A 24455-nucleotide genomic window follows, 5' to 3' on the forward strand; every position below is an offset into this window, starting at 1 on the left:
CGGGCGGGACCTGGAGTGGGTGAGCTGATTGATTGAACGATAACTGATAATATCCATATAGTGAGTAGGCGCTCTGCATGTATCACAGAAGAACAATTGCAATATAATTTTCATCGTCATCATCGTCATCAGTAGAATGGGAAGGATGAGTAGACTCACGTCCGGAGTACAGTGTACACGATCGGACCATTTTCGAGGGCCAATCACCTGATCTTGCATGGATCCATTGCTGGGAAATACCTTCACTAAGGTAGTTAGAAGGCGTTGGTTCGGTCAGACCACTTTAGCCCGGCTCAGTCGACTCTCATTAAGCCCAGTCGGGATAAGTGTTTCAGTGCACAAGTGGAGCTGGTCGGAGGTGTCCACGTATCCCAACTTCCCAACCGTCGCCCATCATGCAGCTCGCATCATATTCGCCTGCGTGTCCGGGCTGGCCCAGCAAACAAGCAATATGCCGAGCAAAGGAATTTCAGTCTACAGCTACATCTCCCCCTCAGTCGAGGGTTACGAGGTGGGATTTTCCATCCCTGGAGATGCGGTCGTGCACACCCTGGCCGACAATTTCACCCACCGGCGGTTGGAACTGGACTCGGCGAATATTCCCGGGGAGGAGAAATTCACCGGTCGGTTTGAATGGAAAGTCTTCCGCTACGGGGATGTCGTTGCCAGTGCATACAATGACATCAACACCCTGACGGGCAAAATCACGGGCGGGGAGATGATTTCCACTCAAGACTTCCATCCCATCGTGCTGGAGGATGCCATCATCACGTACGGCTTCTACAATGCAGGACGCGGTGAGGTGGGCCTGACGAAGCGGGATCAGTGCTATGTGACCATTTGTTCGACCGCCAACCGCGCCTGGATGGGGGATCTAGCCCCTGTCGGATCATTGCAGGCGCAGAAGCCATTCTCGCGGTTCGCCCTCGCTGCACCGCATGACAATGGAATGAACAGCATGGACAGCTGCGACGCCGTGTTCCAGCATCTAGACGGGGACATTCTCTCGGCTGTCCGCGAGCTTGTGCCCATGCTCGCCCACATCAAGCATCTCCCGGATCATTTCCTCCTGGGAAAGCTGCCGCATATCGTCTACGGACTGGCCATCACTCAGAAGAAAGAGATTGCCATCATGCTGGACATGGGCGCCAGATACTTCGAGTTCCGACCGGCCAAACTGCTGCCAATCTTCCAGAAGATCTCTTCGCTGCCGGACACGTATTACTTCCAGCATGCGTGTATCCCGGGGCTTGCGTTCGACGCTTTCCTCAGCGCGCAGGTGGCTTTCCTGGATCAGAACCCGACCGAGATTGTGACCATCCATATCCGTTATGACAACATCGTAGCCGACTGCGAAAGACCCACGGAGGAGGAGATCGGGGAGCTGCTCACCGCGGCGTGTGCCACAGCGACCGGTGGCAACCCTCTGACCTGGGGCGGCCGCGAGTGTTTTAGCCAGCCGATCGACGAGCTCCGCAGCAGTGGCAAACGACTCATCTGTGTGATCGAGGCGGACAAGTACGACAGTTGGACGGCGGAGGCGTACGCGACGTTGAGTGCGGACTCGATTCTCGCTCGGTTCGAGAGCATGACGACGGAAGGACAGGAGGGTAGCGATCTGACGGTGCTGCAGTGTCAGGCCACCTCCCAGTCGATCAAAGAGGTGATGATTTACAGTGTTGTGGAGGCCGGAGCGGCCTCGTCGTGTTTGACGTCCACCAAAGCCGCGTTGGACACGCGGACTCTGCCGTGGATTCGCGAGAATGCATTGGAGCGACTAAAGGCGGAAAGGACAATCGTGATCATGAATGACTTCATCGATGGGGCAACGACGGACACTTCCATTTTGCTGTCGAAGCAGCGGTTGGCATTGTAGGCTCGGAATGGTGATAGGAAACCGGTAGACTTAGACTGTTCTGTTAGCAGTAGAATTGGGGAGTTGTTTGTGTTTTGGTTTGCGCGGAGAAGGAATACTGCCGGCCCAGCCACTTAAAGGGCGGTGAACACTGCCAAGTATAGGAATAAATAAAGAGAAGAAACCCAAGACGAAGAGACACACCATCGTCCGCCATTGCAGTGACACAAATAATAACAGCCTGGTCCGAAGCCAACAAGCTCTAGCTCTCACAGATCTGTGAGGACATACCGACTGCCGATTGTGCTCCAGCCTTGCCGACGGGCGTGGGATAGTCAGTCTATGTACGGAGTAGTAGGCTATGTTCTCTCATGGCTGAGACTTGACAGGCTTGACATGGATATTGACCTGGTTGGCAGTGAATCATACTTTCTGTATGTCTCTACACATCCGTGAAGTTGGTCATTTCAAGGCTGCCTAGAGCGATATATGATGATGCCCCTGGATAGATATAAGGGCCACGGAGTACAGTTGCTATCACGCAGACAATCATAGCCCTACGAGCTGCCCCAACAACTTTGTGCTCAATGTCTGGCTCGCCAAAGGGGACTTGCAGCGACTCAGGCAATAGCGAATTCTCAGCCGCTCTCCATTCAATCGAATACCGCGCATCTTTGCTTGCCGACTTGCAGCGCGGCAGTCTATGGGAGCTGCGCCACGCAGTCTACAACATTTACTACCGTATCACAGATCGCTTCAGGCAGTGTACGGAGTCTTTCCAGGACGTCGAAACTATAGTTCGTGAAGTACCTTGTGGAGCGATGAGCCCTTCTTTCTCGCGGACACGACCAGGTACTTTATCCAGCACTTCCAGACCATGACGCCCGACCATCGCCTTAACTTCATCTACTTTGTGGAGAAGGTTGCATACACCGGAGTACTACAGAACCAACTCCTCGAGATCGGCCTGTTGGTTCTCCACGAGACGTTATAAAATTGACCGCCTACTGGGAACTGTCGAGCAGGATGACCTCTCCAAGCCGGTCGAAGCGCTGTCCGACATGACCCTCGCCCGCTCCCTTTCCGGCCGTCCGCGCGTGGAGATTTGAGGATGTTCGCAAATTAACCCCTACTTGTGCGACGTATTGTGGAACGGATGCGATGCATCACTAAATTGAGGCGGTCCACTGATCCTGGCAACTGAGCTGAGTCGTAAGGCCCAGAGTGGCCTCAGTCCCGGGCAATGGCTGTTGAATCAAGAGGGTAGACGAGATCCACCCACAGGCAACGCAGGCTGGAGAGATGAAGCCCGTTGGGGAGGTCTGGGAAACCTTGAAATCTTTGCTCGTTCCGCTGGAAGCACGGGATAGCGTGGTGTCCAGTCAGTATAAGGCTACACCAGACGACTTCCTTCGAGTCAAGTGGGCTGGATTCTGGGCTTCGCCTGATAATTACCCTCTGCCGCCCGAGTCTCTTGTGGGTGGGGGCTATTATTGGCTTGTGTGGCAAGATGCTGGTGAAGCGCGTGGACTTGTTCCTTGTCACTAGTTATGGGTAAGGATAGTGTAGTATGACGACCGTCAAGACATCTTGAGCCTCACTTATCGCAACTATCAGCAGAAGCCTATATTGCTTCTGCTTGGAAGTCAGCATGAACACCAACTCCTCGTATTTGATTCGAACGTCGTTCTCGTTCCTCGCACCAAGATGGGCGGCGGCGAAGGTCTCAGGATCCGCCGGGGTTGCGGTCGCACCCAGGGCAGTAAGAATTAACCAGCCAAATAAAAGGGACAAGATTCACATTATGAAAGCGGGCACAGGAGAGTCAGTTTATGGAAGTAATGAATGGGTATCTGGAAGGGTCTTGGAATGATCTCTTATGTAGTGTTGTGGTGCTGTTATGTACGAGACCTCCCTTTCATACCTCTCAAGGGCGCAAGGGCCTCTCGACAGAACTGCTTTAGATAGAAAACTGTACAGCATTCAGACAGTGCCAGACGCAGCCGACAGACTCAGAATGATAGACGAAAAGTCTTTGTGGCCGTAGCAGCTCGGTCCTCAATACTTTGTTGTCAATGGCTCGATTGCAGGATATTTGCTATTGGCAAACAGGTTCTACGTGACCTTACTTGCCCTATAGCATTGGGGCGAGCCCCGAATGTGCTATGCTGAGCCTGGTGACAGCACTCTCTTGCGAGGGCTTGGAGTTGAGGGGGAGATGCATCATACGACCGTCAGAATAGCAATCCAGGGTGCAGGACAGTCAGCCTTGATAACGCTCTACCCAGCAGCAAACAATGGTGGTCTTCTTCGATGGGAATTGCTTCTTAAATAAAGATTATGCCAGGTTTCTTTTCCTTTTTTTTTCTTTTCCCTTTTGTATAAGAGCATCAGCGTAAACATCTAGCTCGTGATATAGAGCCCGTTACAGCTGGCAGAAACAGTCTGCAACTCTGATTACAGGCCATTTAAAGCGCCAACTGGCTCTCAAACAGTAAGTTTAAGCTTGCAGCTGTGAATATGGGTGATGGTTGGTATGGGTGAAGGTGAGGACCAGCACGGAAGCCTGACATATATAATGGACGAGAAAGGCCGAGGCCATGGTTTCAAGCGCACTAGCGAGCATGTAGAAAAGCCGAGGAGTCCATCTGTTCGAGCAGAACTAGCAGTAGAAAATATCGCAATTTGGCATTGGGCATTAAATGGTATTCGTGTGGACCGCTGAGCATCAAATGTGCTGTTGAGATGCTGATGAGATGCTGAGTACAATGGGAAAATGGGTCAACTTGCTTGAGAGTGATAAGACATAAATGAGAGCATCATATCATAAGCACGTCTTGGTGGCGCAATTGGTTAGCGCGTACGACTGTTAATCGTGAGGTTGAGAGTTCGATCCTCTCCTAGGACGTCGATTCTTTTTTTGGTTCATCCTCCTTCTTGGTTTTTGTCTATCCTATACATTAACACTACAATGGGTCCAGGCACTCTGTTTTGGTTCACAAGTCCTTGTCCATGTATGTACAGCCAGTAGTTATAACAATAGCAGCGTCAGCTTCTAATTGAGAAGAAATAGCTTGTCACATGAGCGGCTTACACTCTGATTGCAGGTCACATGAGCGGAAGCCGGAACTCCGTTTGATTGGCCGCAGTATCGACCTCTCTGTAACCGCGTCCAGGCTGCTGTGAACTAAGCTGACTCATCGTCTCCATTGCTGGACAGGAATCGTTCTTGAGCACCCTAGCTATCTCAATACATCGCGGTCAAACTCATGGCCAGCCGTTTTGTTACAGCCGAGCCACGAGCTCGCCAGGCGTGCGAACCTTGTCGGTAAGCAGTTCTACCAGCCAAGACAATCGGCTGCATCCAGCCCACTCATCCCTGGGATTGATAGGAAGAAGAAGACCAAATGTCCCGGTGAAAGACCTGTCTGTTCCTTCTGTCGACGTTTGAACCAACGATGCACTTATAGTAGGCATAACAATCCGTCCCCTCGCCCCTCCGAGGTAAGCTTCTTCACGCAATGCCAGTCTCAGCCCCACAAGCTGATATCGCATAGTCCAGGCAAGAGACGCGGGAGCGACTGAGCCAATTGGAATCTCGTGTGGAGCGAATTGATGGCTTCTTCCAGTACGCTTCTGCATCGAGTCTTGGTCTTCATTCTACTCACTGTACTGATTCTCTGAGGCAGGACGCTGACTAAACAACTCCCACCACATTCTGCGCCCTCTCCACAGACCCAACCATTCTTACAGAGGGTCCTGCAGGACCCTGCACAAGCCGTGACTCCAGCTCAAGGAATCGCGCCTCTGCAGTCTTTCGACCCAACTAGATGGTATGCTGGGGTGGTTGTCCTTCTGCTTCCACCCTCCATTTGCTAATTGAGCATACTCTTTGCACAGCTTTTATCCACCACCAGAAGTCCTTTCCCTTCTAGTGGACGTACACATCGAGAAGATACATGGCCAACCACTCCCTCTTTTCGACAAAGACAAACTCTGCGTGCAGAGCCGTCACTTCCCTGATTTCCTTCTGCAAGCCTTCTTGGCCCTCACCTTGCTTTTCGCGGAGCCTCAATTCTACAGGAATGCCAAGAAGCAAGCCATTGACCTATATCTTCGATCTGCGCGCCCGACGGTCATCCAACTAGCAGCGGAAGGAACCCCGTCACTTCCTGTGTTGCAAGCACTATGCCTGCTAACCTTGTGCGATCTTGCTGGTGAGGTCTCCCACCCCGCAGTAACTCTCGACCCGTGCTAATGCTCTTAGCCGGCCGACACGCACGAGTGTGGATGAATGTCGGAATTGCCGCAAGACTAGTACTTTGCTTCCCCGCAGCGGGAACGGGATCTGCGACAGAAAAGGATTCATCAATGCGCGATGACCAAAGGCGGTGCTGCTGGAGTGTGTATATCCTTGAAAGGGTGTTTGCCGCCGGGCCGAGCCTCCTGGGGAGCAGCAGTTTAGACCCGCTGAGTCAGATGGGGTACCCCGCCAGCCCTCCGCGGCCCCGCTCGCTCGTTGCCAATGATGACGGCTCTGTACCCAATGCCTTTCCAACCATTCGGGCGGCGGGGGACCTGGGCATACAAGCGTACTGTCTGCAAGTGACGGGCCTGTGGTATGAAGTTCTGGGGTACCTGCGAGAACGCCTGGTCAACGCGACCGACGACGACCCCTGGATCGCTTCATCCCGCTATCACACGCTGGTGGCCCACTACTACGAGTTCGAGACGGGAATCTCCCAGCGGCACCGATATCGGAACCTTGGCTTCCACACCATCACCGCCAGCGAGCTCCTGCAGCACAAGGAATACTGGACCGCGTGGCTATATCTGCAGGTGACTTTTCATGCTGGTCAGGCACTCCTGCATCACCCTCTCTTCCACATTACCCATAATCGACGTGCATCGTCCAAATTGCCACCCCCGTCCTTCCTGCAACAGACGATAGACCAATCCCTGCTGCACGCCGGCTGGCCGACACGCTTGGTCCGCACATGGGGCAAGCACGGGATAGAAGTCAATGATCCCTTTCTGGGCCAGCTCGTGGCCACGGCTGCCAGTATACACTGGATCTTCCAGTTCGCGAGCGAGAGAACCATCGCAGACCGGGCACGGGCGGATTTTGAGCAATGCCGGCGCTTTCTGACCGATCTAATGGCCCGATGGCCGCATGTTGCGGGGATGGTGAGTCTTATCCTATCCAACTGGATGGCAACGCTGACTAGAGCTGATTAGGTGGACAAGCTGGGGTATCTACAAAGCCTGCTGTCAACCCAGGGTACTGGAACGAGCAGCATCCCGCCTTTCAAGTGGTCGGCTATGTGGGACTTGTTGGACCCTCATCCACCACACAACAGCGTTGAGAAATGCCATTCAGGCTTTGTGCCTGGTGGCCAACCGCTCTCCACCCAGTACCTGGTGCCGTTGCGCGAGTCATCGCCGGACCGGTCGGCGTCCTGGCAAGACGACCCCGTGCTGCCTTCGTCGGAATGGAACAACAGTGACCTGTTCAATCTCCTGGATATCCCGTATTTCGGGTCGGGCTTATCGCAACCGGGGCTCGAATGGCCAGGGGAGTTGTAAGGGGAAGTGGGGACGGACCGTCGCCGAAGCCGTCCCCACCACCCGCCACGCTGTCGATGCGGCCGACCTTCGGACCTGAAAATTCTCGTGGATCTGCCATTCTGCCAAACTGCCACCCTCCTGTATATAACACATGCATCTTCCTGGGTGAACACTGCCCGGAAAACACGACTAATTGATTCCCCCCAAAAATAACCCGAAAAAAAAATAAAAGCCATGGCGATCCCTCCCTCCAAATCTTCCTCCATTGTGATCGTCGGCGCGGGCGTCTTCGGCCTGTCCACAGCCCTGGAGCTGACGCGTCGGGGATACACCAACATCACCGTGCTGGACCGACATCTAGCCCCGGTACCCGACGGCTCCAGCGTCGACGTCTCGCGGATCATCCGCGCCGACTACGCGGACGTATTCTACGCACGCATGGCGCTGGACGCGATCCAGAACGGGTGGCACGGGGAGTACGCGCCGTACTTCTATCAGAGCGGGCTGATGTGCACGCAGACGCAAGGCAGCGGGGAGCACGAGTACATCGCGCAGTCGAAGCAGAACATGGAGCAGCTAGGCAGCGGCACGGCAGCCCCAAACCTGGTCTCGTTCCAGGGGACGGAGATCCGGACGAAGTACCCGGGGATCCACGGCGACCTGTCGCAGGCTAGTGGCTACGTGAACCTGGAGTCGGGGTGGGCGAACGCGGAGCTGAGCATCGGGCATCTGGCGCGCAACTGCACGCGCGCGGGCATCTCCTTCCGCGCCGGCCGCCAGGGCACCGTCACCGACCTCCTCACCCAGACCAGCCAGACCAACCAGAAGCGAATCTCGGGGGTGCGCACGGCGAACGGTGAGAACATCCCAGCCGACCTGGTCATCCTAGCCACGGGGGCGTGGACCCCCCACCTCCTAGACATGACCGGCCGCTCCGTCTCCGTTGCGCAGCCGGTAGCGTTCCTGCAACTCACCGCAGACGAAGCGCGCGAGCTAGACAACAACCGCTGCCCGGTGATCCTAGACCTGAGCACGGGGTGGTTCACCTTCCCGCCGACGCCGGGCACACACCTTCTGAAGATCGCGCGTCACGGGTTCGGCTACGAGCGCACCAACGAGGCCAAGCCGCAGAACCCGACGGCCTACTCGGCGCCGACGCTGGAGCGCCAGGGCGGGTACCTCCCTCCGGACGCCGAGAAGGCGCTGCGTGAGGGTCTAGCGCTGTGGCTGCCGCGGTTCAAGGACCGGCCGTTCGTCCAGCGCAGACTGTGCTGGTACAGTGATACGCCCAAGGGGGATTTCGTTGTCGATTATCATCCGGACTATGAGGGGTTGTTCGTGGCGACGGGTGGAAGTGGACAGTAAGTTGACAACACCCTCCGCATACAAAGATACGCCGGCTAACTCCCTCACCTCACAGTGCGTTCAAGTTCCTGCCCGTGCTGGGCCGCTATGTCGCTGACAGCCTGGAGCGAACTGCGTCGGCTGAGCAGCGCCGGAAGTGGGCGTGGCCGGTGGCGCCGCAGCCCATCGCCTCGGGAGATGGCAGTCGTGGTGGACCGCCTCGTCGTCGCTTGACCCCGGAGGAGCGGGCGCGGTTGTAGAAGCGGAAGTGGTTGAATGGGTAGGAGAGGTTTGAGATCAATGAGGAGAACGAAGCGGGGCATTTCACGTCGAAATGAATGATTTAATGGAGCGGAAACGGGGGGAGGAGCTTCATATTGCATGCAAACTATGTAGATGGTAACCAACGGTCGCAATTGTACAGCAGCACCAATTCAGCCAGCGTGAACATTCTAGACAATATCTTTACGATTTCGAGGATCGAAATAACTAATTACTCGCGCAGCATGCGAGCCAGGCGACGTGGTCGCGGATCCGTGAGGTTCGCAGCCATCACGCTCTCCAACAGACCGGACAGACCTTCTTTACGCGCGTGCTCTAGCCAGGTGTCTGGATCCACCGTCCGGAGGGGCACCCGAAAGCGCTGTTCGAGAAAGTCTCGGAATTCAGAGACAGGCACGGGGTGGTCGCTGGAATGATGATGGAAAGTGGGCGTATCGCTCGTCGCGGAAGTCTCGCGGCGGTCGTTCACACTACGCAACGCGGCCTCTGTAATGTCCATCGCCACCTCCGTGACGGATACGAAATCGAAGAAGCCCGTCCAGTGGTCCAGGGCTGGGACTTGATGGATGCGCAAGGACCACTGGATGAGACCTTGCATGAAGTCGGTGCCATGCATGCCTTCGCCCACAATGTTCGTCGGTCGGTGAATGGCGCAGGGCAGCTGGAACTGCGCCGCGCACTTTTCCAGATACACCTCGCTCACCCACTTGGATGCGAGGTAACCATCCGCTCCCTCCGTAGGAGGCTTGCAGTGCGCGACTGACTGTGGGGGTACTGACTCCAAGTCGCTCAATTGCGCTACATCGGCGGTGGAGACGAAATGCAGCGGAAGGCAGCGCCGAAGCGCCATCTGGGCGAGGGCGCGCGTGGACTGCACGTTGGCCGGCTGCAGGGACCGGTAAGATTTCAAGAATGAGACGTCGGCTCCATTGTGGATGATCAGGTCAACGCGCGACGCCAGCTCGTGCCAAGAGGCCCGATCGAGGCCCATTCGAGGCGCCGTGAGATCGCATTTGTAGCGGACCACCTTGGTAGCGCCGGCGGCGGAGGACACTGATAGTGGAGCAGAGCGATATGAACAGTGGATACGGGCCACACGAGGGTCAGTCACGAGGCATTTCAGTATCGCAGAGCCCAGGAACCCGGTCGAGCCGGTCAGACACACTTCAATTGCTCCATCCACATGCAGGGGGCTGAGATTTATGCTTCGCCCGTCGCAGATATACTTCTCTTCTATCACAGGAAGGGTTTCCTGCTCCCAATCAATGGTTGACTCGGGTGGCGTCGTTGGCGCACCGGTGAGCAACGAAGCCATGTCCTCTATGGTGCTGGACCGAAACAGGGCAGGTAAAGGGATTGGCCGTCCCAAGTGTTGCTGGAGGAAGGCTTGCACTTTCACCATCAGCAAGGAGTTGCCCCCCAATTGGAAAAAGTCAGTTGCAGGACCCCAGACAGCCGTCTGGACGGATAGATCCAGACATTGCTCCCAAACCCACATGATGAAACGCTCCGAATCCGAGACTGCCATGGGAGACATGGCATTGGGCCTCTTCGAGGGCAAGGGTAGTCGATCGACTGCCTGACGATCCAGCTTGCCATTGGGGTTTCGAGGCAGCTCATCGACCGGGATGATGACATGGGGCAGCATGTATGTCGGAAGTGGGAGGTTGGCAACGAGCTCGTCTAGGAAATTCAGCATCTCGTTCACTGGGATGTGGGCTTGTGTGCAGGCAGGGACGACAAATGCCACCAGGAAGCGACGATCCCCTTCTGCGTCGTGTAGCCCCCGTACAGAGACCACTGCTTCAATAAGCCGACCATCCGCAGACCTAAGGATGGTGTTGGAGATGTCATCAAGCTCGATTCGATAGCCACGAAGCTTCACTTGGTGGTCACCGTCAATCCGTCCAAGAAACACAAGCTCGCCGGTGGGAAGCAAGCGGCCCTTATCGCCGGTTCGATACATTATGGGACGTCTGCTCGGATCTGGATCGTCCATCAATGAATCCGGCAGGAACCGTTGCTTAGTGAGTGTGTCTTTGTGTAAATATCCCTGGGCCACTCCTGGCCCACTGACAACAATCTCCCCTGTGAAACCTACCGGGAGCGGTGCGCCATCGGTATTAAGGATATACGTAGAATAGTTAGGCAGAGTCCAGCCGACAGTGATAGGCTGTAGCTTCACGCAGGCAGGATCAAATGTATCGATTGCCAGACACGAGCTGGAAATTGAGACCTCTGTGGGCCCATACCGGTTGATGAGCCACAGACCAGGTCGCCGCAGGCTGCGGAACAGTTGAATCAGATGTCGTGGCAAGGCTTCGCCTCCCACGAAGGCAATCCTCCACGAGGACAGTTGTTCCAGGGCAGTTGATCCGTATCGTAGCAACATCATATATTCAGACGGGGTGGCATATGTGTAGGTGACTCCTTCAGCCAAGATCAGCCTAGAGAGCGCGATGGCGTCGCCACGCAGGCGGCGAGGAGCAACAATCAGCGTGCCACCACCAAGAAGCGGCTGAAGCATCTGGTCCAGAGAGACGTCAAAGCCAAGGCAGCTTTGCTGAAGAGCAATCTCACGGCCAATTCCATAACGATGGCGCACCCCCAGGATCTGGTGAAGAAGGTTGTCATGTGTGAGCACTATGCCCTTGGGCGTCCCAGTGGATCCGCTAGTATAAAGGACACAAGCAGCAGATTCGGGCCGAGAGAAGTCCGGAATTGTCTGGGCCTGAGAGGAACAGATCTCCGTGATGGAGACGGGTATACTCGAATGGAGGTTCAGTTGTCTGATCGCGTATTTGGTTGAGTCGTGGTATATGAACGCTGTTGGTCGGCAGTCGTCCACAATTGTCTGGAGTCGAGCGAAGGCATTCTGTGGATCGAGGGGTACGTATATGGCGTTCAGGCGCCATATTGCCAGCATGTGACACACAAAATACACGGTCGGCTCACAATGCACGGCGACGCAGTCGTGGGCCAGGACTCCCTTGGTTTGGAGAGCGGCTGCGGCGCATTGAATGTGCTGTTGCATTTGTTTGTATGTGAGGCCATTGCTGTCCGCATCTTTGACTGCAACCGTATCAGGCTCAAAGAGCGACATTTGCTCGATTCGTTTCGAAATCGTGTCGTGATTTGTGATCTCCAAACGGGGGCCTTGTCCAAGCACCAGCCCGACCATAGAATCGTTGTCGTCGTACAGGAGTTGGCGTGTGATGGGCAGCTTGGGGTTCCAGATACAAGAATTCAAAAGGCGTACGTAGGTTCGTAGGAGGAGATGTAGATTTTCCAGCGAGTACAAATATATCGGAGAGCGGAGAGTGACGGTTGCGGTCCCATTTAGCTGCCGGGCTAAGTATAGAACGAGATCACAAGGAGTCACAGCATCACCTCCGATACGGCGCTCAGGACCTACACCAGTGTGATAATCTTGGTAGATCATTTGCACCTGAAAGCGAGGATGTGCGGGGGTGGAGTGAGATATTGAATGATTAACCGAAAGGTCATCGAACAGACTAGGTTCATGCTTCAGGGTTTCGAGGGTAGTCTGGCAAGCTCGATGAATGACTTGGATGATTGTCTCCTGGGGAGCCATGCGGAAACAATGGGGGAGCACTTGGATGTCCTCTCGACCCCCCTTCTGAGGTTCTGCGACTCCGATGCAGCCATCGCGAATGTCCAACAGCCGTACGAGAAGAGCTTGCAACACAGACAAGTGGCCATGAAACTCGGTAGCCCCAATCTGGCGCACTAGAGACCGGAAGGCAGCCACTGTTTCACTCGATAGGGAGATTTGGGCCTCATGTGTAGGATACTCCGGTAGCCTTTGTCGGGTAGGGACTTGACTGAAAGCAAATAGTGGTAGAGTACAGGGCCATGTCGTTGGAGTAGACTTTATTGAGTCGATATTGCTAGTCATTCCGCATCTGGTATCTCCTTCGCTGGCCTCTTGTGATTGAAGTTGATGGGAAACCCCGAGGTGGCATTCCAGGGGTTCATAAATTCATGCCTAGCGGACGGGCAGCAGCCCGCAAGGACTCTTGTAAACAAAATCTCCTGCCTGGTTCGGCAAGATACCGTGGAGGACAAGATTAGAAAATGATGTTCATGGATCAGAGTTCGGGTGGTGACGACAAGGCGCATGTCGTCGGGCTTCAGTCTCACCAACATCCATGGTTCACTTCTCCGCGATTCCCAGCTGTAGCTCCATGCCTTGAAGTGTTTGCCGTACCCCAGAGATCCAAATCAGGACCGGAGGCGGGTGGATTTGAGTATCTTTCAAATTGGGGTATGGTGTCTCTTGCCTCTCCTGAGCCTTGGCGACTTGATGGGTTCGGATAAACTCGAGGCTGGCATTGCAACCTTCAAGCTTTTTCACAACAACCTGTTGGGATCTCGTCTTGACAGGAAGTCGATTCTCATGCCAGGTCAATCATCAGGAAGGCACGACCCACTCTGAAGGAACTGTCATGGAACAACCTTGAGACCAGAGATTTTCCCGAGATTCCATTTCATTATTGACGCATTCGAGATCGAACAGTCGAGACCGAATAGGTGGGAGGGGCTTTACAGAACCAGTCTACCGGTCCCGCGGAGATTACTAGAAATGTTGATTGAACGCAGCTGACTGGCCTCTGTTTGGAAGTAGCCCGTTGCAGGATCAGCTGCAAAGAAAAGGGGAATCAACCCCATTAACCGAAGAAGGGATTTTGTGAAGAATGCGGAGGACAAAATCAGGGTTGCTCCTCGGAACCGTTTTCTTCTTTACTATCGTTGAAGATAGTACGAATAAGAATAAGCGATCATGCCAGGAACAGGTGTCAGTATCGACAATGAATTCCCGGAAGGTGGCCAGCTATCCCTTGCATGAGACTGCCACATTGTAGATGAGTATGTTTATCACTTGCGGTGCGGGGCGAGGTATTCCTGGTTCTGGGGTGACTGGTATCTGGGTATTCATCAGTGGAGAAATCCCGCCCATTGTAGAAGAAGATGCTCATGCAGGGGTTCTCCGATGACATTCTAATTCATCTTGGGGACCTCGATGTGGAGATGCGAAGGGCCGAGAGCCAGTCGACGAAATATGATTGATAGACTGAAAGGCGCGGGAGAGAGCCACAAGTCATTGACAAACCGTTTCACCTGGATTGAGCCAGCAAGCTTCTAAATGATGACATCAACTTCTCACATCGCCAGAGATCCTGCTTTCTCCGATTATCGATGTTGACTGGTTCGTCGCGAACATCGGCTCCGTTATGCCTCTTGGGATGAGGAATATGATGTATGTGCATGCATGGACCCAATGCGGTGCTATGAGTACCGATCTTCGGCAGGAGCCCTTCTCATCCAGGGCCTGTAAGGAGTTAGAGAGATAGATTATGCTCATGATAGATCACAGAATGACAGCCCTGCACGGCTGAAGCGACCGCATCGGAGTGATCGATCCCTCCTGACCAACAACGGTGGCGGCACTCATCGTCGCAATGCAGAGCAATGGCTGCCATATGCTTTGCAGCGATTGCCTCAGAATGATATTAAGTTCCAGGGGGGAGATTTCGACTGAGGCTACTCGAGCAGGATTATGAGTCTCTCATACTACGTTTAATATCCTGCAATTCCCCAGCCCATCCCGGCAGACCATTTTGCGCGCTGTTGTATGACTTTCAATCCACCTGCAGAGTCTCAATCCACATGATGAAGAGTACACTGACGCAGGGAGACAAGGGATACAAGCTTGATGACCTGCGGCATGTGGTGATCACAGCTAGTTGTTTTGCGTTGGTCATCTCGACATTAGCTGTGGCATTGCGCCTTTGGTGTCGGTATCTCACTCGCACCAGGGTTTTTTTGGATGACTATCTCATCATTGTTGCTCTGGTGAGTATTAAACCGCGGTCGGAGCCTCTTCGTCCTCCATGCTAACCGGCCATGACTGACAGGTCTTCGAATATGGCATCACGGTCGCGGGAGTCGTTCGTATGTCCCCAAGCTGAGGTTGCCATGTGGGTGTGTTGCTGATGGGAAGTTAGTTCTGTACAACGGTCTGGGAACTCACATCATCTACGTATCTCCTGAGCAGCTCGTGGTCTACATGAAGGTCGTTCCCCTTTCCTAGTATCCATTTGGATTGTGTCCTGACCTCAAATCTCATAGACCCTGTCGACCGGCACATTCTTGTATACGCTGTGTATCACCTTCGTCAAGCTTTCCATTCTGGCACTGTACCAACGGATCTTCTCTCGGGGTCCGATGATTATGGCTGCCAACGTGGTTGGTTGTATAGTGATTCTCTGGTGCTTTGGGTGCTGCCTCATCGGCGCAGTCACCTGTCTACCATTCCGGAAGCTCTGGGAGCCCACTCTACCAGGAGGATGCATCAACCTGGCTCAGTTCTACTATGGTCTCCAGATCCCAAATATCCTGACTGACGCCATCATCCTCGTGTTGCCGATGAAAGCAGTGTGGGAGTTGCAGATATCCCGATCGCAGAAGGTCATGCTGTCTGGTATTTTTCTCATTGGTACCACGTAAGTGTCCCGATTCTTTCGGGTGCAGAAGATGAGTCCTGACCCTTAACTCTTGCAGGACTCTGGCCTTCGATATCGTGCGGTTGGTGGTGATGATTCAGCTCTCGAAATCGGGAGGCGATATCACCTGTAAGTTGATGTCCTGGGCACAGGATGGTAGGAGAATTGTCCCTGACTAGTTCACAGATGACCAAGTCCCCGCAAGTGTTTGGACGTGTATCGAGCCGATGATGGGGATCACTGCTGCTTGTCTGTCCAACATGCGGCCCATCTTCACCATGCTACCTCGCCCCGAGTGGAGCAAGAATCTTTCGTGGCGAAAAGATGCAGAGTCTCTGCCCCCCTCCGCTAAGCCGAAGACCACAACAATGAATAAGCAGGATATTTATTCCACCACGGTGTTGCGGGTTGATAGTTCCCGCTTGACCAACACGAGCACTGCCAGCGAGCGGGAGGAGGTTTGAGATTGTCTATTCCGGGTGTATATCAATTATACTTTCTTCAGTATGGCTGGATGATCGGACTATCCACTTTGTAATAGAGAATGCTTGAGACCCGCACAAATTGCTCTCTCGTTAGTGATATCAGATGTAGGCAATGTAGGATGAAGGTGAGAGGGAGCCAAGAGGAAAGCGGATAGCCGCGGCCAAAGCAGGACAGCACGTGAGGCAGGCCGGGGCCGATAAAGGACGACGATAAGCGGGGAATCTTCACCGCCTGCTGGATGGGATTAAGAAATGAATCCATTCAGCAAACCACCAAAGATTCAATCACATCACTTATCGCATTCCTCATGATGGTTAGTTAGTGAGCCTGTGTCACACTGATGACAATGTTCTACCTTTGTGTCTTACCCTGCTGATTACGTTTATGTTCTTACTGAATGAACCGTTGGTGGTCCATCAGCACGCCTTAGTTACCGCCTCCCCACGCCTTACGCAGCAGCATCCCCCCCCACCTCGTTATCGGCGATAAGATCGCTTCGCTTCGGTGCAGCCTCGGCCATTGTTTCTCCAACTTCCCCTCAACTTCCCCAATTTAAGGTCCATCTCTCCTGTGCTGTGCTCTCTGCTCCCTTGATTTTCCTCCTCTCTCGACCTTCAGCTTAATCCTCATCATCAGCTTCACATCATGGCTACACCCGATAGCAGCACCATCACCCTCGCGGACTACCTCTTCACCCGACTGCAGCAGCTCGGAGTCAAGTCCCTCTTCGGCGTTCCTGGCGACTACAATCTGAAATTGCTGGACTATGTCGATCCCTCGGGCCTACATTGGGTGGGAACCTGCAATGAGCTCAACGCCGCCTACGCTGCAGATGGGTACGCGCGTATGGCCGGTATGTCCGCCATCATCACCACCTTCGGAGTGGGCGAGTTGTCCGCCGTCAACGGAATCGCCGGTGCCTACGCAGAGCGGGCGCCGGTGGTACACATCGTGGGGACGCCACCCCGGCCTGCACAGGAATCGCGCTCTCTGGTACATCATACCTTTGCTGACGGCGAGTACCGGCGCTTCGCAGCCATGCACGCCCATGTCACGGTGGCGCAGACCAACCTCAACGACCCCCGCACCGTGCCCGAGCAAATCGACACCGTGCTGCAGCAAGCGCTGATTCACAGCCGTCCGGTCTACATCGAGGTCCCGGACGACATGCCTGGAGTCCTGGTGTCGGCTGCCAATCTCACCTCCCCGATCCGGCGCCCGCCGGCCCCAACCACTAAGCACGAGAGTACCGTCCTCAGTCGGATTGCCGACCGCATCTACCACGCCAAACAACCTCTCATCCTCGTCGACGGCGAAAGCCGTGCGATGGGCATCCTCGACGAAATCAACACCCTCTTGCGCAAAACCGCTTGGCCGACCTTCACCACCGTCTCCGGCAAAGGTCTGGTGGACGAACATCAACCCTATGTCTACGGCAACTACGCTGGTCCACTCGGCAACCCCGACCACAAAACCTATTTCGACCAGGCGGACCTTATCCTAGAGTTCGGATCGCACCCGACCGACACCAACACCTTGGGCTTCCAGACCCTCCCGAACCCCGCCACCTCCATCACCTTCACCGACAAGGCGGTGCGTATCGGCGACGAGACGTACCGCGACTTCTCGCCCGCTATCGTCACGCGCCTAGTCCAGACCCTCGACTTCGATCGCATTTCGCAGCCAGCCAACCCACCCCCGAAGACCGTCGTGCCCAACGAGTCCCTCCCGCCCACCGGCCGGATCACCCAGAAGCACTTCTACCGCCGCGTGAACTCCCTCTTCCAGCCCGGGGATGTGGTCCTCACGGAGACTGGCACAGCCAGCTACGGCGGCCGCGACTTCACCCTGCCGACGGGAACGCGACTGTTCGGCGCCATCACCTGGCTCTCCATTGGCTACATGCTCCCGGCCACGTTGGGCGCTGCGCTGGCGCAACGCGAGCGGAACCCGGACAAACCCACGCGGGCGGTGCTCTTCATCGGCGACGGGAGTCTGCAGATGACGGTGCAGGAGCTCAGCACGATCCTCGTGCAGAAGCTGGATGTGGTGATCTTCCTGATCAACAACGATGGGTACACGATCGAGCGGGCGATCCACGGCCGGAAGCAGGCGTACAACGATGTGGCGCGCTGGCGGCACTCGCTGGCGGCCGACTTCTTCGGCGCGGCGGAAGGCCACGGGGCGAAGAACAGCTTCCAGGCCAACACCTGGGCGGAGTTGGACGAGGTGCTGCAACGGGAGGAGATCCAGAATGGGAAGGGATTGCGCTGGGTGGAGGTGTTTATGGAGAAGGAGGATGTGGAGGGACTGTTGAAGGTGATCATGGAGAAGCAGATTGCGGCGGAGACGGCTTAACCTACAGTACATACAGTATTTTTGTTTGCCCCGTTGCAAGACCTTTCCGACTGTCTCCGGTTTACATCATGCATTTTGAATCCTCTTTCTAGAAGAAATTAAGATAGTATTGCACCATAATATAATGCTACCGCAGGCAAAATTGTAGTCTTCGTTCTGTTCGAATTGGGCTTTGTACTGTAACTTATTTCTCCCCCTTGGCTTGCAGTCTCCCTTCTTTCATGTGGATAATGAGACCTTCGACTGGTTGAGTTCTTCTGTGTCATCTAGCACTTGCACACCCTGGAACTTGTTAGTTTCGTCCCTCACAGGAAATCGATGGTGGACTTACCCTCCGCTGCACTTGCCCTTCTTCAGAAGACTGCATCGGGGGCACTGGGAGGCGGTCTTGCACTTGGTCGTGGTGGTGGTCTCCTCGGCTGCGGTGGTGGTGGTCTTGGTGGCTTCGGTGGTTGTAGTCTTGCTTGAGGTGGTGGAAGTCGAGGTCGTCGAAGTCGAAGTGGTCGAAGTGGTCGAAGTGGTCGAAGTGGTCGAAGTAGTGGAAGTAGTGGAAGTAGTGGAGGTTGTTGATGTAGTAGATGTAGTAGATGTAGTAGATGTAGTAGATGTAGTGGAAGGAGTGGAAGTGGTGGAAGTAGTGGAAGTAGTGGAAGGAGTAGACGTAGTGGACGGGGTCGTCGAAGTGTGCGTCTCGGTGGTCTGGGTGGTGGTAACCGCTACGCTCGGAGCAGTCTCGGTGGTGGCACTTGAGGATGGGACTGTGTGGGTAGTAGTCACCGCCTTCGAGGTCTCGGACTTGACGCTGGTCGAGGCGTGCACATTCGTCGAGGTCTCCGTTGCGGTGGTCTCAGGAGTGTGAGTAGCCACCTTGGAAGTCACGAGGTTGCTGGTGTGCGAGGCTAAGAACCATACATCAGTATTCAATCAGCATACTAGAAGCAAGCCAAGATCGTCAGAGACAAACCACCTACCCGTCACAAGAGTCGAGGAGCCAGCATGAGTGGAAACCGCCGCACTGGATGAGGCTGACATCGAGGGAGTGGGCGTGCAGGCAGCGACGCTGCTCTCCGCTCCACGCTTAGCAAAAGCGATGGCGCTCGGGGCGGAGAAGTCCAGCAGCTGCTTCGCATCCCAAGTCCAGGAAGCAGTCGGGTACTTGGCGTTGAAGGCGTCCAAACCCTGCCCGAGGGCGTTCTTCTGTCCCGAGGCATCGGTGGTGGGAGTCACCTGGGCGGAGATCGAGGCCAGTCGCGAGGAGACGGCAGTGGCCTGCGCCGAGAGGAATTCCTCCATCCAGCTGGAGTATGAGTCGGCCCAGCCGTTTCCGGGGATGGGGTCGTTGCAGCCAGTAGCGAGCTGGTCGATGCCCAGGAAGGCCTCGTAGATGCGCTTGTTGGTCGTCTTGAAGACCTGCGCAATCTTGTTATCGCGGAGCATCGAGATCACCGTGGCCATGGTGTTGATGATGGACAGGGCGTTGCTGGCCTCCTGGGCAGGTGTCGAGCCCTTGGGGCTCTGCATTCCGCTGAGATTCTCGTCGAACATCTACCGTGGTCAGTATTGGCGTCAGTTCTCAGTGCGAGGGATCAACCTACAGGCGCCTTCACACTGTTCAGTTGATTGTCCATGGCAACAAAGTCCAGGTAGGTGTTGCTGGGCAGCATGGCATAGAGGCGCTGAAGTCGAGTCTTGATCCCATTCGCCATCGGGTGTTCCTTATCCTGAGTGAGGAAGAAGGTTTTGAAGCTGTCGCAGAAGTTGTACTTCTTGATCATGGCCGAAAAGAAGCTGTCGACAATCTTCAGCTCATCTGCGAGGTGGGGTCAGCTGTTGCACATTCCGATGGGCTCTTTCGCACAGGACTTACAAACATGGTCCACATTGATGTAGGAATCCGTTTTCGAGGGTTTGGAGCCCAGAGCAATGTACTTCTGCCCGGTGCCCGCAGTGGCCGAGTCCCAGTAAGCGGCCACCGTATCCGTCAGGTCAGTATCATCGGGGAGGACGTCGTAGGTCACGGCCCCCGCCGGGCACTGATCCAGCTTGGGGATGTAGTACCCCAAAAAGGCGTCTCCTTGCTCCTTCGCCAGGGCGGCAGGGCCAGGGTACGGCGGTTTATAGATCTTGGTCCCCAGAGTGCACTTGCCGTCGTTATAACTGTTGGTGATGCGACTGCGACGGGCAAGCTGGTGCAGCTCGTGCTCAGCGCGCTTGCTCGTGGTGGTGGTGGTAGTGGAGTCATCGTCGTCGTCATCATCATCATCATCATCATCATCATCATCATCATCATCTTCGGTGGTTGTGTTGTCAACGTTCAGGAAGTAAGTCCATCCACAGGTTGCTTGAGCCGACGAGGCAGAAGCCACGGCAGACGAGGACGCAGCAGCGCGGGCTCGGACGGGAATGGCAGAGGCTGATGCCCAGGAACTTAGAAGGAGAAGACTGAGAGCGATTGCTTTGGATGGCCCCATCTTGAATCGAATTGTTTCCCGGATAATCAAAGGAGTGTCAATTGCAGAGATATTGAATGAACGTTGATCGGAAGAGTACTAAATGAATGTGGGTTGCAATTATGCAAAACGAGTGTTGACGGTGCGTTGATAGATTATCCTAAACTGCCGTCCATGGGGATTTATATATACCCTAGAATCACCACTGCATCATCCATGCAGCAGAAGTGATTTCCCTCCTGTCTTGTGGTGCTCTTACTGCTATGCCAGCCGCGCGGTTTCATCCTTGGGGCCAAGTCCAGAGTCGATGGCATGGCCACGCCACAGTTGGTACCTGGCCCCCAATCTCCACTACATGTTTGTGAATCCCAGGAAGGTCATTCGAACATATTCAAGTTACCAGAACTTGTATCCTCTTCGTCACGTAAAACGTTTTGTGATGCCCGCATAGGGGCTGCATAACGTGCGCGGATCAGAGAGACAAGTGTAGATACCAGTTGGACTAGCAATTTGGCGGAGGCGAGGCCAGTGCTGTAGTAGAGTGCTGATTAGTACCTCATGCACATAGATAAACTATAAAGAATAAAAAAGCTCCACGTACAATATCATTGGGCCAGTGGGTTAGAATTGTAGATGGTTGCTCCGGTCGTGATGGTCCAAAGCGGAAACCCTAGATTGACCGTTGATCATCGCGTCTGTTTCTGAGCCTCAGGGGGTGGGGGCCATAATCCCTGATCAGCGGCACACCGTTGTCACTCGGTTTCCACCTGAGAGTTTTGGACTCGAATGTATCTGCGATTAAGGAATAAGGCCCTAAGCCAAGAAGTCTGAGGCTCGTGTTAAAGTCCTGCAGCCCCTGGCCCGCCCTGCACCTCGTACTGTACCTGCAGCGGGATACTTTGAGTGAATTGGAGGATGGGGGACAAAAGTAAGGCAAGGTCGAAGTCGAACCTCTTCAATCCATGCATAGACTGTGAGCTCCTGATTGGCGTGCGACTTTCCTCTTGAAATGAAACCAGACGGTCCCTACGACGGATAGCAGCCACCATCCTGCAAAAAGGGCCTTTGCTTAGTACCTTCACCACATGACTGACCAGCGACTGGCTAGGGTAGAATTACCTTCTGAATTCGCTAAGCTCTTCTCTCGAGTAGGAAGCAGCATCAAGGCACTTTCCGAGTATTGGATGAATCAGTGAAGCAATACAGTCAAGTTGGAAAAGTTACTTGACTGCGGATATTGATGTGATGCGGTGAAGGCACTTGTAATGCGTATTGCGAGAATTCATGCATAATGGCGGCTGCTATAGCGCCGATTACTACTTGGTATTGAGGGAAAATGTTTCCGGGTCCAGTCGATAAGCCTTGACTACCAGGGACACCATGTATGGCATTGGCATATATTTCACCGCAGCACGCGCGGTCGTCCACACAAGACTCGCCTCTACTACTACTTCCCTACACTGCGCATCTTCCCGCTGGGAACGAGTCCAGCCAGCGCGCAATTTGCCGTGCCCGTGCAGCGGCTTGTTCCAGCGAGACATACCCATCGGAATTGCCTTCAGCCAAGCTCAGCAGGCAGCTCTGGACCGACCGTGCACTAACGGGCAGCTCTTCCTGCTCTGGTGACCATGCCCACGGGACTGGTGTTGTCTCCCCCGTGTCGAAGCGATGCAGAGAGATCGTCACTGGCTCTGCATAGGTGTTTGCGCCCAGCACAATGCCGGCAGGGGCAGTCAGACGAATTGCGCCTTGTTCGCAAGTCAAGGTCCATTCCAGCTGCGGGTCCCCCGGATAGGGTTGGCCCCGACTGAAGTAGGCGACTAGACTAGCCTGGGGAGCCACGTGGGCTGATGCTGGCAAGTGTCCTATAAATGGTCATCGATTAAGCCCCCGTGTGGTTCCAGCTCCCGAAGACGAACGCCACTTACCATGGAGGCTGACAAGATCAGGCACATCCGATCGGATGGTCTCCACGACAGACCCTGTAGTGGGATCGCGCACCCGAATGTCCGGGCGCTGAAGCTGGAATTGAATATGGTCGGTCTCAGGGATCACATCCCCCACAACAGATTGCACGAAGTCAATGACTGTGTCTACTACTTAGTATCTAGGGCTGTGTCTAAAAGTTTTTTTCAAGAGAATATGCCTACTTACCATGGGCGAAACCGATGGTGATGGGATTCCCGCCAACGGAGCGCTGGGCAAAATATGCCAATCCGGGGGGAAGAAATTCGCGATCGAGGGTGCCTCCAAAGGCTCGAACCTCAGTATTCAACAATCGGCCCAGCGAGGCTGACTCGAGAAGGTCTCGGATCCGACGGACGGGCGGTGCAAATCGACTCTGGAGCCCCACCGCGACTGGTGAGCCACTCCTGCGCGCGGCGGTGAGAAGCTCCTCGATGTGGGTCGCATTGCCGGCAATGGGCCACTCAATGTAGGTAGCTTTGCCTGCCTGAATCATGGGCAAAGCGGTCTCATAGTGCCGATCGACTCGGGTGCTGCAAATCACAAGATCGATCGTGCGATCCGCCGCCAGATCGATGGGGCTGCCATAAGGAGTGACGCTAGAGGCATCCAACTGGTATTCCTCGATGGCAGCTTCTGCAGCCGATAGACTACTGTTACAGAGCGCGGCGATCTGGAACTGCGCAGACCGGCGAAGACCCGGCAAATGGGCATTGGCAGCCCAGGAAGTAGTGGCCGTGGCCGAGAGCCCGATGATCGCAGTACGAGTAGGCATGGAGCTGAATATCATGCATGCCCTGGGGATACCCTGGGGTAGGTGGTTTGCCACATCAACTCACCATGTCCCGGTAGATATAGTATGGAATGCGGGGTGAGAGCAATCCCGCATGGTGATTAGAAATCAGATTGAAGTCGGTTGCGTTGACCAAGGCTGGCTTATCAATCCATGTGATGACCGAACTTTTGAAGTCGAAAAAAATAAAAAGCAGAGAACATGATCAGGTCCAAGAAACTCAATCACTGTCCGCTGTCGAGACAGAGTGCCCCAGTTGGGGGGAGGGGGGAAGGAGGGTTGGGGTTCGATCCGAGCCGGGGCACCAGTAGAGGCCAAGATTCTTCGGACTGAGTCGTGCATGAGGTGCTAAGGACTGTGTACTGAACCCAGTGCCAATACCGTGAAATTATGTGGCACGACGACTTCCGAATCTGAGAATGATTGAGTGATTCCATTCGGTGTTTGATGTACGATGAGGTAAGTAATGATATCAGACGTTCAGACGTTGGGTGCCGTCGTTGAGGATATTTGAGGGATCACCAAGCCAGAATGTAGGCAGTGCGTAGGTATATTATTATTATTATGAATTTTACTACGAGTACATGTGGTATGCCTGGTAATTCAGGCCAGAACAGCCCAGGAAAACTGATGCCGTGATGATCTCATTGTGGCTTGAGGGGGCGCCCGGGCTGCTCAAGTGGATGCCTAAGGCTGACATTTCTGGCCTGAGTCAGAGATGATAAAATGGATAGTGATTGGCGGATTGGGCCACCCGGCAAACGAGGTCAACCACAAAGCGACCACCAAACGGTCACTGCCATCACTGCAGTGGGCTGGGCTGGACG

The 24455-nt window shown here is 54.6% G+C and overlaps 8 protein-coding genes and 1 non-coding gene across 9 annotated transcripts; 6 read left to right on the top strand and 3 right to left on the bottom strand.

The window, feature by feature from the left end:
- Positions 1–451: 451 nt before the first annotated feature.
- BP01DRAFT_362372 (uncharacterized protein) lies at positions 452–1876 on the top strand (the record flags this gene model as incomplete). Its single annotated transcript, XM_025576222.1, has 1 exon — positions 452–1876. The coding sequence occupies one exon, from the start codon at positions 452–454 to the stop codon at positions 1874–1876; it is 1425 nt and encodes a 474-aa protein (XP_025435429.1).
- Positions 1877–3506: 1630 nt separating this feature from the next.
- Positions 3507–7441, top strand: BP01DRAFT_379016 (uncharacterized protein; the record flags this gene model as incomplete). Its single annotated transcript, XM_025577113.1, has 6 exons — positions 3507–3617; positions 5413–5483; positions 5545–5688; positions 5756–6072; positions 6123–7042; positions 7094–7441. 6 exons carry the CDS (start codon positions 3507–3509, stop codon positions 7439–7441), a joined length of 1911 nt encoding a protein of 636 aa, XP_025435430.1.
- BP01DRAFT_t18 lies at positions 4690–4763 on the top strand. Its single transcript has one exon. It is a non-coding gene; the product is annotated as a tRNA-Asn (tRNA).
- Positions 7442–7549: 108 nt separating the features above from the next.
- Positions 7550–9144, top strand: BP01DRAFT_78352 (NAD(P)/FAD-dependent oxidoreductase). Its single transcript, XM_025580102.1, has 2 exons — positions 7550–8784; positions 8844–9144. The coding sequence occupies exons 1-2, from the start codon at positions 7658–7660 to the stop codon at positions 9025–9027; spliced, it is 1311 nt and encodes a 436-aa protein (XP_025435431.1). The 5' UTR covers positions 7550–7657; the 3' UTR covers positions 9028–9144.
- On the bottom strand, positions 9131–12644 carry BP01DRAFT_420404 (acetyl-CoA synthetase-like protein; the record flags this gene model as incomplete). The annotated part of the gene is made up of 2 exons (XM_025579457.1): positions 9131–12392; positions 12465–12644. The coding sequence occupies 2 exons, from the start codon at positions 12642–12644 to the stop codon at positions 9261–9263; spliced, it is 3312 nt and encodes a 1103-aa protein (XP_025435432.1). The 3' UTR covers positions 9131–9260.
- Positions 12645–14743: 2099 nt separating this feature from the next.
- BP01DRAFT_379019 (uncharacterized protein) lies at positions 14744–16040 on the top strand (the record flags this gene model as incomplete). Its single annotated transcript, XM_025577114.1, has 6 exons — positions 14744–14926; positions 14989–15025; positions 15079–15146; positions 15203–15576; positions 15635–15705; positions 15763–16040. The coding sequence occupies 6 exons, from the start codon at positions 14744–14746 to the stop codon at positions 16038–16040; spliced, it is 1011 nt and encodes a 336-aa protein (XP_025435433.1).
- Positions 16041–16365: 325 nt separating this feature from the next.
- BP01DRAFT_352924 (alpha-keto acid decarboxylase family protein) lies at positions 16366–18558 on the top strand. The gene has a single exon (XM_025574050.1). The coding sequence runs from the start codon at positions 16708–16710 to the stop codon at positions 18418–18420; it is 1713 nt and encodes a 570-aa protein (XP_025435434.1). The 5' UTR covers positions 16366–16707; the 3' UTR covers positions 18421–18558.
- A 39-nt stretch (positions 18559–18597) lies between these two features.
- On the bottom strand, positions 18598–20891 carry BP01DRAFT_420407 (uncharacterized protein; the record flags this gene model as incomplete). Its single annotated transcript, XM_025579458.1, has 5 exons — positions 18598–18702; positions 18752–19319; positions 19392–19965; positions 20016–20230; positions 20288–20891. 5 exons carry the CDS (start codon positions 20889–20891, stop codon positions 18687–18689), a joined length of 1977 nt encoding a protein of 658 aa, XP_025435435.1. The 3' UTR covers positions 18598–18686.
- Positions 20892–22156: 1265 nt separating this feature from the next.
- BP01DRAFT_78406 (Gfo/Idh/MocA family protein) lies at positions 22157–23738 on the bottom strand. Its single transcript, XM_025580103.1, has 3 exons — positions 23025–23738; positions 22799–22963; positions 22157–22735 (listed from the first exon to the last, which is right to left on the bottom strand). Exons 1-3 carry the CDS (start codon positions 23623–23625, stop codon positions 22326–22328), a joined length of 1176 nt encoding a protein of 391 aa, XP_025435436.1. The 5' UTR covers positions 23626–23738; the 3' UTR covers positions 22157–22325.
- Positions 23739–24455: the final 717 nt, after the last annotated feature.

This window comes from Aspergillus saccharolyticus (genome assembly GCF_003184585.1).
Source record: "Aspergillus saccharolyticus JOP 1030-1 unplaced genomic scaffold BP01scaffold_2, whole genome shotgun sequence".
In the NCBI taxonomy this organism is placed as follows: Eukaryota; Fungi; Ascomycota; class Eurotiomycetes; order Eurotiales; family Aspergillaceae; genus Aspergillus; species Aspergillus saccharolyticus.

Bases quoted from the DNA above. Each gene is read 5' to 3' on its own strand.
- BP01DRAFT_352924 (XM_025574050.1), top strand. From the start codon at position 16,708: ATGGCTACACCCGATAGCAGCACCATCACCCTCGCGGACTACCTCTTC.
- BP01DRAFT_78406 (XM_025580103.1), bottom strand. From the start codon at position 23,625: ATGATATTCAGCTCCATGCCTACTCGTACTGCGATCATCGGGCTCTCG. The intron at 22,964-23,024 runs GTAAGTAGGCAT...ACTAAGTAGTAG, and splicing joins CACCATCGGTTTCGCCCATG to ACACAGTCATTGACTTCGTG. The intron at 22,736-22,798 runs GTAAGTGGCGTT...GACCATTTATAG, and splicing joins TGATCTTGTCAGCCTCCATG to GACACTTGCCAGCATCAGCC.
- BP01DRAFT_78352 (XM_025580102.1), top strand. From the start codon at position 7,658: ATGGCGATCCCTCCCTCCAAATCTTCCTCCATTGTGATCGTCGGCGCG. The intron at 8,785-8,843 runs GTAAGTTGACAA...CTCACCTCACAG, and splicing joins GCGACGGGTGGAAGTGGACA to TGCGTTCAAGTTCCTGCCCG.